We start from the raw sequence: 14,785 nt of genomic DNA, 5'->3' as shown, positions 1-14,785 counted from the left end.
AAAGGCAGGGTAAACACACAGGTGTGCAAGCAAAACACTAATGAGGGTTTCCAAATTCCAATCATGGAAGTTTGAAACCCTCATTAGTGTTTTGTTTGCAGCACCTGTGTTTACCCTGCCTTTTCGACACAAAATGGCCCCCGTGAGAAGGGTCTATTACATGCATTCGCACATCAGAGCTGCCGGCGTACAACTACAGCCTCCTGCTTTTTTCATCCTCGTTGTTGTTGTTGTGAATGGTTGTCAAATGCCTTGCTCAAGGGCACCTAGAGAGAAGCTGTGGAGGGAGGGAGGGGGCGGGGCAGATAGATTTTCCCAGCTAGTCATTCTGTGAGTTCAGCTGGAGCAAATGAAGCAGAGAGTTGGTGGTTTGCGGCGGTACCACAGCTCATCCCTCCACGGTGGATCCTCCACTGAATGGCTCCATAGAGACTGTCTTCATTAGCGGGCCTGGGCCTGGGGCCTGGGCCTGGGCCTGGGCCTGGGCCTGGGCCTGGCTGCCCATCATCATGGCTGCTTTCCATGGAAGTCCTAGTCAGAATGGGCCAAGGTGGGGAAATCATAGACCAGACTTTCTAGATAGGTATGAATCAGCATTCACTAATTTATTTATTTATTTCAGGTTTATTTAACAGAGACAATGCACATTAATTAACATAAAATGTAAATGCACCAGAGTTAGTCAGAAGGCTATTTTAGATCTGCTGTCCCTGGACTGGTCTTAAAGTCAAGCTGAACCCAAAAATGACTTTTCTTTTCTTTTAGTTCAAATACCTGGGTATTCAGTGCACCTATTTAATAATGTATGCAAAACAAGTCACAACAATCTAATTTCTTTAGTTTTTCACACTTTTTCACATCAAAAGTTCGTTTTTCAAGATTTCATTGATAACAGTAATGTACAGTTTGCTGACGTCACCTAGTACTATCAAATTTCTACCCCTTTTCAACCAATCATTTCACGACATGCAGTTGTCAATCAAATCTTCATTTCAGGATAATTTTCTCTTCCAAATGAAGGGGAAAATGGCGCCTAGTGCCTGTCATCTGGCAGAGTTCCTAGCCCATAAACTTAACTAACTACTAACTTGAGCAATTATGCAAACTAAATCAAACGGTAATGTCTAAGAATGCAAAGAATATAACGATAATGGCGCGCGCCTCCGAGCCTGACGGCCTCCCTGGCTGTCAGGGGTCGTCTCTCGGAGATTCCAGGCGGGCGGGCAGCACCTATGGATCGGATTGTCCGCTCGCTCCGCACGAAGCCGGTGGGTGCCTGGTACTCTGCGGATCCCACTCGCGTTACGCGTATCATGACAACAGGCTGGATCCCACTCGATTTGGGGGTGGAACACGCCAGGATTGGCCAATGCCAAAGCCAGCCCTCAGAATTGTCAAATCAAATCATCGACACGTATATGGTCCGCCTCTCGTTTTCAGTGTCCGACGCTCGCGCTGGTGCATTCCGTTCCGGTTCACTTCGACTTTAAGAGGTCACCCTGAAAAAAATAAAAAATGGTAAAGCTATAGAGAGAAACATCAAAACATGCAGTATAAAAAGAACAGTCTAGGAATGTAGCATAAGAGCTATTCTAAAAAAGGTTAATTGACATAAAATGAGGACAGTATTGCAGTTAAACGAGACAGCAGTCAGCAACAAGCAACAAAAGGATTTAGCCTAGATAACAAATGGCAATCTATCACATGACAGACAAATCACAAATCACAGGAAGACAACATTGCAACAAGACATGTCAGCCTAACTAGACAAATGGCACTATCAGACCACATGACAAACACAGCACATTGAGCACAGACAGGGAAGAAGAGCAGACATGACAGCATAATAAGTAAGTACTTTAATGTTGACAGTTGATGTCATCTACTGTTAGGCTGCCAGATATTTAAAGTAAAGTAAGGTAAAGGTAAAGGTAAAGTCCCACTGATTGTCACACACCTGAGTGTGCGAAATATGTTCTCCGCATTTGACCCATCCCCTGGGGGAGCGGTGAGCAGCAGCAGTGCTGCGCCCGGGAATCATATGGTGATCTAAGCCAGAGACTAAACAGTGTTCACAGTGTATCATACTGATATTACATGTAATATATTACTTTTAGCAGTAACTCAGTAATATAACGTATTACTTATAGGATTTCAGTAATATTACACCAGTTACTTTGTCAAGTAACTCAAGTTACAAATTGAGTTACATTTTTTAAATCAAAGCACATATTTAAAAAATAAACAATCATTTCGTAATCAAACTGTGTGTTTTTATGCAAATAACCACTGTAGATGACAATAACAAAGGAAAAGAATAACATTTAGAATTTTGGATTGTTTACACTACCCTGATGTCATTCTGCTGCTGCTGTTGTTTTAGTAAAAGTAATGCAAAAGTAGTGTAATAAGTAATGAGTTACTCGCGCTGGTGCATTCCGTTCCGGTTCACTTCGACTTTAAGAGGTCACCCTGAAAAAAATAAAAAATGGTAAAGCTATAGAGAGAAACATCAAAACATGCAGTATAAAAATAACAGTCTAGGAATGTAGCATAAGAGCTATTCTAAAAAAGGTTTATTGACATAAAATGAGGACAGTATTGCAGTTAAACGAGACAGCAGTCAGCAACAAGCAACAAAAGGATTTAGCCTAGATAACAAATGGCAATCTATCACATGACAGACAAATCACAAATAGCACAGAAGTTAGTAGACATACAGGAAGACAACATTGCAACAAGACATGTCAGCCTAACTAGACAAATGGCACTATCAGACCACATGACAAACACAGCACATTGAGCACAGACAGGGACAGAAGAGCAGACATGACAGCATAATAAGTAAGTACTTTAATGTTGACAGTTGATGTCATCTACTGTTAGGCTGCCAGATATTTAAAGTAAAGTAAGGTAAAGGTAAAGTCCCACTGATTGTCACACACCTGAGTGTGTGAAATTTGTTCTCCGCATTTGACCCATCCCCTGGGGGAGCGGTGAGCAGCAGCAGTGCTGCAATTGACGCCCACGAAGCAGGGCGCCAAGCCGCCAACGACGTAATGATGATGACACCGCCGTGACATCATCGATGATGATGTCAGAGTTCACCTGTGAGGTCATCAGCGATGTCAGACGGTCTAGGCTGACTGTGATGGCAGACGTGACTTTATGAGGTCACCGATGATGTCATACCTCCACGGACGTTGTGACATCACCAACGATGTCATACACCAAATGTGGGGGGGTATAAAAGGTGTTGTTCTGTTGGCCTTTTGAGTCTTTTAAAATCTATGAACCCATTTTGTGATGACTGAGGGGTTTTGGTGGGTAATTGTAACATTTTTGTTTTGTTCATTTCAAAGCGTTTCCTAGGCCTGGCTTAGCCAATGCTCTCTTTGTTGTTCTTTTTTGATATGTCTGGTGGTCAGTGGTCACTCACCGCACACACTGTGGTGTGCACATATTTGTCACAGTGTGTATTGGGCCCTAGAATCAACACTTCCACTAAATAGTTTCTGTCTCTCTCTCTCTCTCTCTCTCTCTCTCTGTCTCTCTCTCCCTCTCTGTCTCTCTCTCTGTCTCTCTCTCCCTCTCTCTCTCTCTGTCTCTCTCTCTCGTCTAGCCTCTGTGTTGTCTCTGCCGAGTGGAGGAGTCCACCTCACAGCCCTGTTGCGTCCTGACTGAGTTCCTGGTGGGATGACCCCTGATGACCTTTTTGGCTGCCCTCCTCCCCAGCTCCTGTCCTGCTCCGCCTTCTCATCTTCCTCCTCCCCCTTTTGAAAGTCTCCTCCCCTCCTCCTCCTCCTCCTCTGTGTCTCCTCCTCCCAGCACCACCACCAGGGCTTATTACTGAGGAGAGCAACACAGTGGCTGGCAAAGGATGAAGCTCGTCTGCCTGCCAACACCAAACGGGAGATAGACAGAAGACACAAAGAAGGGGAGAGAGAGGTAGAGACGAGTGGAGAGAGAGAGAGAGAGAGCGAGCTGTGAGAGAAGCAACAACACCTGATTCAAGATGACCCGCAGAGAGAAAAACACCAGCTTCACTTGAGCGCCATGAGCTAGCAAGGGGCCCCTAGCAGATCTGGAACCTGTGGATTTTACTGAACGGGACACACACATCACACACACGCCACACACACACACACACACACACACTCCGAGTATCTAGAGACATCCAACCACACACACTCTAGACACACACGCTCGTATTTCCCACCTGCTATGCCTGTGTGAGACGCGTCGTCGGCCATGCCAGCCAAGGGGAAGTACCTGTTGAACGAGCAGGAGGTGAAGCATGAGGCGCTCTACCGCAAGTTCTCCTGCATCAGCCAGTACCAGCCGCTGGTGCTGCTCCTGGGCCTGTCCATGCTCTGCTGCGGGATCCTCCTCATCCTCTTCTTCGCCCTGGGACTGGTGAGTCTCCTCCCCCAATGCACATCTTTACGATCCTATACATTTCCCACTGACAAATCGAGGAATTTCTGGAATCCCCACGGGATGTAGAGAGATTATGGAAGTCAGGGAGTTGGATAAAGTCTCTGAGAGAGTCGGGGAATATCCGAGGAATATCAGGGTCAATTGACAGGTTCTACTGTACTGAATACCCAGGGATGTATTTAACAACTTGTTTCATTTATTGTATTACATGATGGTTTACTGCTTGTTCATCTGGTTTCCTCCACAACGAGCACAACTGTTGTGGACAAACGTTAGGACTTTATAGGACATTTCTGAGCTGCGAAACAAATCGGGAAGGAATAACATTTCTGTGTCACACAGATTGTGTTCCACCTCCGAATCGGTTATGGCAAAGTCGTGGAAAAGTTATGGAGGCACTTTACAAGACATCTTAACATCAGGGCCAAGGTAGAAACAAAGACGCTGGGATTCAAGCAAGACGGCCCAACTTCAACTCACTTCCTGTCATTTTGTCACGTGGGTTTTTTCCCCCATGGTTTTCCACGGACACGCCCACTTAGGAGACTCTCGGCAGGTCTGAGTCAAGGGTTGACCACGCCCATTTAGGAGACTTGCTGCTACCACTTGTTAGAATTGGCAGAGCCTGCGGTGACCCATCTATAGTCATATAATATCTATGGTAGAAACCATGTCCTTTAACAAATGATGCAGAGTTTTTTTGAGGGGCGGGGGCTGAACTGCTGCTGTGCCCACCTGAATGAAAGGGAAAAAAAACCCTGAGAAGCTGATCTTTTGTTGATGTTGATCAACTCATAAAGGGGCGTGTCTTGGTCGAGTGGGGGGCTTTTGTGTGCATAAATGAGTGAGATAAGCAGAATAATGGCTGAATAATATTTGTTGATAACCAACATTATTGTCTTTGCAAAGAATATTTTTGTCAAAAATCACGACATTGTTAGGGACTTATGTTTTTAGTTTTCTTATTTTCAGACAAATTAGAGTAGGTGTTAATTTACCTGCCGACGGTTTCGGCTGTAACTACAGCCTTCTTCAGAGCTGTCATCTGACTTCCTGGTGATGACGTGTCTTATCAGCTGGTGGGGCCGGGAAACCTGTCAACATAGGGTTCCCGGCTCAACCCGATGTTGACAGGTTTCCTGACCCAACCAGCTGATAAGACACGTCATCACCAGGAAGTTACAGCCAAAACCGTCGGCAGGTAAAATAACACCTACTCTCATTTGTCTGAAAATAAGAAAACTAAAAACATAATTTAAAAAGAAGACAAAATGAACCTAATTAATTTATTGTTAGTGACGTTAGGAAATACGCCCAGCAGCATTCAGTAGTGATTGACTCAAGGAAAAATCAACCCCACCACCACACAGAAAACGGCTAAATAACGTAGCGGTAATGAAACGGCCATTCAGTCTGAATATCAGGCTATTTGATCGCATTTGTGGTTTTTATCGTCATTGTTATCTCAATTGAATAATCTGTGGGTTCAGAATTGGACAGTAATTCACTGGTGTGGGCTGCCATCTTGGACCAAGACAGATGGACCGGTCCGGCGTTGACACCGATCTTAATACATTGCTTCTGATTGGTGGAGCTGCATACACGTTGACTCCTCCCCTCGCCAAAATGCTGCTAATGTGGTGAGAACAAACTACAGTGTGGAATGACGAGGAATATGCACGTAGTGTTGTTCATTGGCTCAGGGCTGTGCTGCTGTAGGAGCAAACAGAGGCTCCATCAGATTCTTACATCTTTATCATCTTTATCAATGTTGACATCATGCAGTTTGAGGCTGTCTTTGTGCACGATATAGATCTATTTCACTCCAAAGTGTGAAAGTACAAGTGTAGTGTTAACAGTATATGAATGTTATGTACAGCCTTGGCTCCAGGCTGTGTACAGTATTGTAGGAGCAAACAACTGAAGCTGCGTCGATATCGTACATCTTTATCAATGCTCAAATCGTGAAGTTTGAGGCTGTCTTCATGCAGTATATGGAGATCGATTTCACTTCAAAGTGTAGTGCAGCAAAAGGCTTATATGAGAGTTTACTGATATCATTCGAGACCGGCATACCTAAAGACGAGTTTGGCGTCGGTGAAGATGTGACACGCACACGCACACGCACGTACACACACACACACACACACACACACACACACACACACACACACATGCACACGCACACAGAAAGGACGAACCTTCTTTTTAATCATAGTATGTACTATGTAGTGTACCGGTACTTACCCTACTTCTTGTACTGACACTGCTGCAGTAATACGTCCTCTCAAGCTTATAACAATCAGTGTTTGTGTGACACACACACACACACACACGCACGCACGCACACACACACACACACCAGCCTGGGTAATTAGAGCTTAATTGGATAAAGCAGAGCATCTCTGTTTCACCCCCTGAGGGTATGCTGTTCAGCTAATGAATGGAAACAGGGAAAGATTAGCACATTTAAAGACACCATTGTGGACAGAATCTTTTAATGTCATTAGCAGCCAACGTGCTCTAGATAAGAAAACATGTTGTTTCAGAGACTGGCTGCTTCTTCTTTCTGCTGCACAGGATACAGTCTATTAGGGGTTCTTCATCTTAAAGCAGCTACGAGCAAGATTTTCGATTGTTATTCAACGGTCTAAATTTAATATCGATGCATCACATCTTACCTCTAATAGTAGACGAGACCAACGCAGAGTAGTCTCGCTTGAACCCCGAGTGAATCTTGATCAGGAAGTGAAATGAAACGGTTTGCGGCAGCCACTTCGGCCATAACCACAAAATAACAAAATTACTTCCAAAAAAAGAGAGATATATATGTTTGCGAGAGTAGCAAGCCCCTGCATGGCGTTCTCCGTGTTTATGGTCCGTTGCTAGGCAGAGCGAAACGGCGGAAGGCAGGCAGCTGCCGTGAACCGTTTCGTTTCACTTCCGGGTTTATCCGGCCCGCCGGTAGACAGATAGAGAAAGAGAGCCTGGTGACGCGAGGTTAGTAGACCGACACAGACTCTATAATCATCAAGAGAGCAATCTCCGATTCACACGGCTTTGGTCTCAGCTACTATTATAGGTAAGATGTGATGCATCAATATTGTAATTATATTGTTTAATAACAATCGAAAATCTTGCTCGTAGCTGCTTTAACAGATGTTTTTACAATCATTTTCCAGATGGACAGTCAAGCCAGCAGCTGGGTACCTGTGTCTGCTCTGTGGGAGCTCTTCATCGTTTAAACTATTACTTTAAATCCAGGCAAGGGGACATTCACACCAAAAGCGTTTTTTTGGAGCTGCCAGCGTCTTTCTGCAATTCATTCTCTATGTAAGGACGCGCTAGACGTGCTCCTCTTTTAATGAACGTACCTGGCGTTTCAGCGCTGGTGGCGTCTGTTGTTTTTGGAGGAGCGCTGTGGGTGTTTTTAAAGCTGAAAAAAGTTGAACATTAGAGGAAAAGCGCCCTGCTCGTCTTTTTCACTCCACCTACCTTTTCTCCTCCCGAGGGATCCTCAACCTCCGCTGCTGCCAGAATTGACAATAATCTGGCTTTCATGTTGACGGTGAACAACATCAAACAAGACAAAACCAGCTGGCTACCGTCCGTGTGGTCGTTGTGTGCTCAACTCTAGTGCGCGCGACTGCAGGGGAAAATAAAACGAAGCCAAAAAAAAACGCTCCGTGCGCTGTGTTTTGTGCACAATGGAAGCGCCCTCGACATGATTTTCATATCGTTCTGACTGAAAAAAACCCCACTTTTGGTGTGAATGTCCCCTAACTCAGTCTTAGCAGATGTAGCCGTTGATGAAGTCCCATCCCATGCTTGCTGAACCAATGCTGCGCTTTTACTCCAGTGTGTCTTGCTCAAGGACACTTCATCAGGGAAGACGCTTGCTGACATGTGGGGCTGGAACACGGGTTGAGGGTTTCTCTCCCTACAGAAACGGCTCTGTTAGAGTGAGCTTTGAAGTAAGGGCTAAGACGGCACTGAAAGGTTAACGTAGCTATAAGTGAGAGTGTGGAGTGTTATTGTGGTTCTGACAGGAAGTGGCGGGGATTGGTTGACTTCCGCTGATGGGCGGCGGCATGCTGTTGACGTTGGCATGGCGGCGGGTAGCAAAGCCGGTCAGCGGACCAACGGACTGGACTGCATCTGTCAGCGGAGATTATATTACAATATTACAATCCTCTGTAGGAAAATCCTCCATCCTCAAGTCACCTCCCTTTCATTGTGCTGCTTGCCCTCTTGCTCTCTCTCTCCCTCCATTAATATCAGTTGTATTGCTATGTCTCTCTCTCTCTCTCCATTAATATCAGTTGTATTGCTATGTCTCTCTCTCTCTCCATTAATATCAGTTGTATTGCTATGTCTCTCTCTCTCTCCATTAATATCAGTTGTATTGCTACTGTATCTTCACCTCAGACAGTCTTCATCTTTCCTTAAAGGAACACTCTGCCCATTTTAAACCAGCTTTGTATCATTAGAACATCAGTAGTATATCAGAAAACTGTAAACAGTTTTGAAGTGTGTCATTTAATTTGACAGTTATTGAGTGTTAAAGTGTGGACCAGTGACATCACTGGTCCACACTAACTCAAATTAATAACTCATTAACTCAAATCAACTCTCAATAACTGTCAAACTAGATGAATGATGAATAGTTTGACAGTTATTGAGAGTTGATTTGAGTTAATGAGTTATTAATTTGAGTTAGTGTGGACCAAGCTGGTTGAAAATGGGCGCAGTGTTCCTTTAAAGGAAGAGCTCACCCTAAAATCCTAAATATATACAGTGTATTCCCTCTCACCTGGAGTGCTATTTATCCATCTATATCGTTTTGTGTTCGTTGCCTGAGTTTTGGAGATATCGGCCGCAGAGTTTCTGCCATCCAGTTCCATTGTATTGAAGAGAAGGCACTGGCAGGCATCTCTATGGCTGATATCTCCAAAACACAGGTAACTAACACAAAATGATATAGATGGAAAATAGCACTACAGGTGAGAGGAAAAATATGTATTTTGGATTTTAGGGTGAGCTGTCCCTTTAAGACTTGGAAGCACTTGTTTCTTTCTATCACAAAAACATGGGAAATAACATCTCTGAACTACATGTTAACTTCAGTATGGCTGCTCATTCTCTCCCTCTCTCTCTCTCTCTCTCTCTCTCACACACACACACACACACACACACACACACACACACACTAGGGCTGTGAATCTTAACTGGCCTCACGATTCGATTTGATTACGATTCAGAGGGCTACGATTCGATTACGATTATCGATGCATCTCGATGCATCTTCAATCGATGCATCACTTTTTTCCCCAATACATGATTTATTTTTTCTCACTTTCTTTTTTCTCACTGTGTGGCTACTTTTAACATAAAAGTGCATTTGGAATTGCATTGTATTATGATCCATAATTAAAATAAACAAATGCATGTACTTCCATTATATTTTATTTGATTATAATTTTTTTTTTTTTTTTATATATACGGTAATCGATTTTTGACATTTGTGAATCGTGCACGTCCACATCGCGATGCATTTTATAATAGATTCTTTTTGACACCCCTAACACACACACACACACACACACACACACACACACACACACACACACACATCCATCCATCCATCCATCCATAGAAGCGCAGTCACTCACCCTTTCTCTTTCATTCTCTGTCACTGTCTGTCTCTCACTCACACACACACTCACTCACACACTCTCACAGACACGCACACACACACACACACACACACACACACACACAAAGGACGAACGTACTATGTAGTGTACTTACACTACTTCTTTCTCTGCCGCTGTCAATCTCTCACACACACATTCATCCAAGTGCCACCACTCACCCCTTCTCTTTCTCTGCCGCTGTCTCTCTCTCTCTCTCTCTCTCACACACACACACACACACACACACACACCCACACCCACACACCCATCCAAGTGCCATCACTCACCCCTTCTCTTTCTCTGCCGCTGTCTTTCTCTCTCTCTCTCTCTCACACACACACACACACACACACACACACACACACACACACACACACACACACCCACACACCCATCCAAGTGCCATCACTCACCCCTTCTCTTTCTCTGCCGCTGTCTCTCTCTCTCTCTCTCACACACACACACACACACACACCCACACACCCATCCAAGTGCCATCACTCACCCCTTCTCTTTCTCTGCCGCTGTCTCTCTCTCTCTCTCTCTCTCACACACACACACACACACACACACACACACCCACACACCCATCCAAGTGCCATCACTCACCCCTTCTCTTTCTCTGCCGCTGTCTCTCTCTCTCTCTCTCTCTCTCTCTCTCTCTCTCTCTCTCTCACACACACACACACACCCACACACCCATCCAAGTGCCATCACTCACCCCTTCTCTTTCTCTGCCGCTCTCTCTCTCTCTCTCTCTCTCTCACACACACACACACACACACACACACACACACACACACACACACACACAGAAGCGCCATCACTCACCCCTTCTCTTTCTTTCTCTGTCTCTCTCTCTCTCACACACACACACACACACACACACACACACACAGTTGCCGGGGGTACAGAGGAGTTCAGAGAGAATGTTGGGCTAGAGGAGCTTGTGTAATGCTTTTGTTAAGTGTGGGTGTATGTGTGTGTGGGGGGGGGGGGGTGTTGTGGGGGACCTGGTGGGGGGGAGGCTATTAGGGGAGGAGCTACTGGTGTCAGAAAGTCACTGTCAACTTTATATAACTGTCCTCTCTCCAATCACGACTATCTGATGAAGAGCGTCACTGAGAGGAACTCAGGCTGACCTGCTTTCCAAGTGCCACTCCATACTGTACCACCAACTTCAGGCCCTGATTATACAGAGAGAAGGTTTTGGATGTCATCTAAATACAGTGGCTCAATACTTCTGAAAGAGCTCCCAGAGGCTGGTTGGGGATTGTAGATTTTTATATAACACATCACAAGTGGTGTCCTCCTCCATGCACGGCTCAAAGTTTGTCAACTAGCGCTTGTTAATTAATCGTAGAAGCCTGCCCCGATGTTGCTTTCATCGAAAGTTTCTCTGCATAGGAGCATGCTAGCCTGATAGGAGCACGCTAGCCTGATAGTCGCATGCTAGCCTGATAGTCGCATGCTAGCCTGATAGGAGCATGCTAGCCTGATAGGAGCATGCTAGCCTGATAGGAGCACTAGCCTGATAGGAGCATGCTAGCCTGATAGGAGCACTAGCCTGATAGGAGCATGCTAGCCTGATAGTCGCATGCTAGCCTGATAGTCGCATGCTAGCCTGATAGGAGCACGCTAGCCTGATAGGAGCATGCTAGCCTGATAGGAGCACTAGCCTGATAGGAGCATGCTAGCCTGATAGGAGCACTAGCCTGATAGGAGCATGCTAGCCTGATAGGAGCATGCTAGCCTGATAGGAGCATGCTAGCCTGATAGGAGCACTAGCCTGATAGGAGCATGCTAGCCTGATAGGAGCATATCATGCTAGCCTGATAGGAGCACGCTAGCCTGATAGGAGCATGCTAGCCTGATAGGAGCATGCTCAAGATTCAAGATTCAAGATTTTTATTGTCACTCCATGGTACAAGTATCACGTGTGAAATTCTTGTGCTGTGGACTCCGTTTACGACATAGTACAAATAGGCAACAAGCAATGAGCAATAGGCAATAAGAAATAGGCATCAATAAGCAATACTAAGCAGCAATAGGCAATAAGGCAGAATAGCGATAAGACAAGTCAGTGGCTTATTCATTGCACATAGGTGCACATGTCATGTGCATACGTTAGACGTGTTCAAACATTTTAAATTCGACGTATTTAACATACAGTGCAAATAGCATGTACCTTATTAAACATACAATTAAACATTAGGCATTGTGCATACGTTAAGACGTGTTCAGACATTTTAAATTCGACGTATTTGACATACAGGTGCAAATAACATGTACCTTGTTAAACATACAATTAAACATTAGGCATACATAATGGTAGCAGCTGCAGTACGGTACGGTACGACTACTACACTATTTGTGTATGTTAAGGAGTCTCGTGGCCTGCGGGAAGAAACTGTTCCTCAAGCGATTTGTGCGTGCTTTTGGAACCCTGTATCTCCTCCCTGAGGGTAGCAGGGAGAACAGGCTGTTGTGGGGATGGTTTGTGTCTTTGATGATCTTCAGGGACCTCCTGAGGCACCGCTGGTTATACAGTTCATGCAGTTCTGGCAACTCGTCTCCTGTTACGTGCTGGGCCGCGCGCCTCACCCTCCGTAGCGCCCTGCGGTCCATGGTGGTACAGTTCCCGTACCAGGCGGTGAAGCAGCCAGTCAGCAGGCTTTCAATGGTGCCTCTGTAGAAGTCCCTGAGGATTTCTTTCCTTAGCCCAAATTTCTTCAGGCGCCTGAGTCCGTGTATGTATTAAGAGCATGCTAGCCTGATAGGAGCATGCTAGCCTGATAGGAGCATATCATGCTAGCCTGATAGTCGCATGCTAGCCTGATAGGAGCATGCTAGCCTGATAGGAGCACTAGCCTGATAGGAGCATGCTAGCCTGATAGGAGCATGCTAGCCTGATAGGAGCGCTAGCCTGATAGGAGCATGCTAGCCTGATAGGAGCATGCTAGCCTGATAGGAGCATATCATGCTAGCCTGATAGGAGCATGCTAGCCTGATAGGAGCATGCTAGCCTGATAGGAGCACTAGCCTGATAGGAGCATGCTAGCCTGATAGGAGCATGCTAGCCTGATAGGAGCATATCATGCTAGCCTGATAGGAGCATGCTAGCCTGATAGGAGCATGCCAGCCTGATAGGAGCATGCCAGCCTGATAGGAGCATGCTAGCCTGATAGGAGCATGCTAGCCTGATAAGAGCATGCTAGCCTGATAGGAGCATGCTAGCCTGATAGGAGCATGCTAGCCTGATATGAGCATGCTAGCCTGATAGGAGCATGCTAGCGCTTATTGTTGTGTGCCTGTCTAATGTCTATTTAGTTGTTGTTTAGTTAGGATCTGAATCTAATGTCACTTCATCTGCCAAGTACTATAAATGTATGGTGCAGGAACATCACAACATCACACCTCACATGGTGCATAGTGTATTTGCTGACCCACATGGTACAGGGACAGGAGGACAACAGGACCTTTACAGTGAGTGCAAGGGGACAATTCATATATAATAGACAGCAGACTATTGCATCAAATAAAGCATTCTTTCACTATGCAAACGCAGGTGCTGCAGACATTCATAGTGAAAGATTGTGCAAACCACAACAGGTCATAATAATAAGTAGGAATAACAAGTGCCTAAAATGTGATATGTAACTAGATTTGTGCTTTTATGTGAATCTATTCAGTAGTTAGTAATTAGGCACCTTTCTGTGATTGGCCATGGCCTTTTTTGACCAGTGGGCATGGAAAGTGACTCGGTTCTATGTTGGCCCATGACCAACCTTTCTATAAAGTTTCGTGGAAATCCGTTCATACCTTTTTGAGATATCCTGCCGACAATCAAACAAACGGGGTGAAAATCTCCTGGTTGTTGACGGAGGTGAAAATCGTACAGAACAACGCAGTCTGTTTCATTGTGAGTCTGTCCGCCCTCACAATGTGCCAGTAGTATCGGTATTATTTGTTGTTGTTGTGTTTCCTCCTATGGAATAATTGTTCTTTCCCTGTCTACAAAAAGGTTGTCAAGACTCAAAGCCCTATACATACAGTAGGGCGCAGACAGTGTGCTCTACTCGAGATCTTGCCATTTCCACCGCTGCTATGGCAACCAGAATGCTCACCATACAATGCAGAGATGGCCTTCTCACTCTCGCTATTCACGAGTTTCCTGCTGAGCCCGTGACACCCTCCCTCCCTGTTTCCAGCTGCCGGTTGCCTGTTTCCGCCCAGGACCGTTCATACCGAAAGAGACTGAAAATAATCATAATAATTGTTGTGACTTTGTACCTACCTATGTCTTGTAATGGAGCCCCCAGCACAATAATTTCACATGTGCATAATTGTACAACGGAGTGACAATATCTTGAATCTTGAAAGAGAGAGACCGCTAAAACGCCGTTGAATGACCAAATATAAGAGTTCCGGTTTGGACGTTTAGCCTTCAGAATAAAAGCGGCCGCTATAATGCAACCACATACTATTTTTTAGCAATTTCGGCTAAAATAAGCCAATACAGTACCAGTGAATTGACATTCACCTCGTTTTTGTAAAATATCGCCGCTATGCAACCACACAACATTACTATTTTTAGCCATTTCGGATAAAATAAGCCGTACGTTCCCACTCTTTGACTAGTCTGGGCA

At 45.1% G+C, this 14,785-nt stretch overlaps 1 protein-coding gene across 3 annotated transcripts in view; it reads left to right on the top strand.

Annotated features, from left to right (window-relative positions):
• adcy7 (adenylate cyclase 7) overlaps positions 1 to 14,785 on the top strand; it is a 92,387-nt gene that overhangs the window by 36,352 nt on the left and 41,250 nt on the right. For all 3 annotated transcript variants that reach the window (XR_014553832.1, XM_083662358.1, XM_083662357.1), the window contains exon 2: positions 3,623 to 4,416. Coding sequence is in view for 2 of the 3 variants with exons in the window: in XM_083662358.1 (XP_083518484.1) it covers positions 4,252 to 4,416 (165 nt within the window). In the remaining variant the exon portion in view is untranslated. The remainder of the gene's footprint in view (positions 1 to 3,622; positions 4,417 to 14,785) is intronic.

Source organism: Poromitra crassiceps (assembly GCF_964638095.1).
Source record: "Poromitra crassiceps genome assembly, chromosome: 28".
NCBI lineage: Eukaryota > Metazoa > Chordata > Actinopteri > Beryciformes > Melamphaidae > Poromitra > Poromitra crassiceps.
Note: the sequence above shows the minus strand (reverse complement) of the source record. Positions and strands in the feature narration are given on the sequence as shown.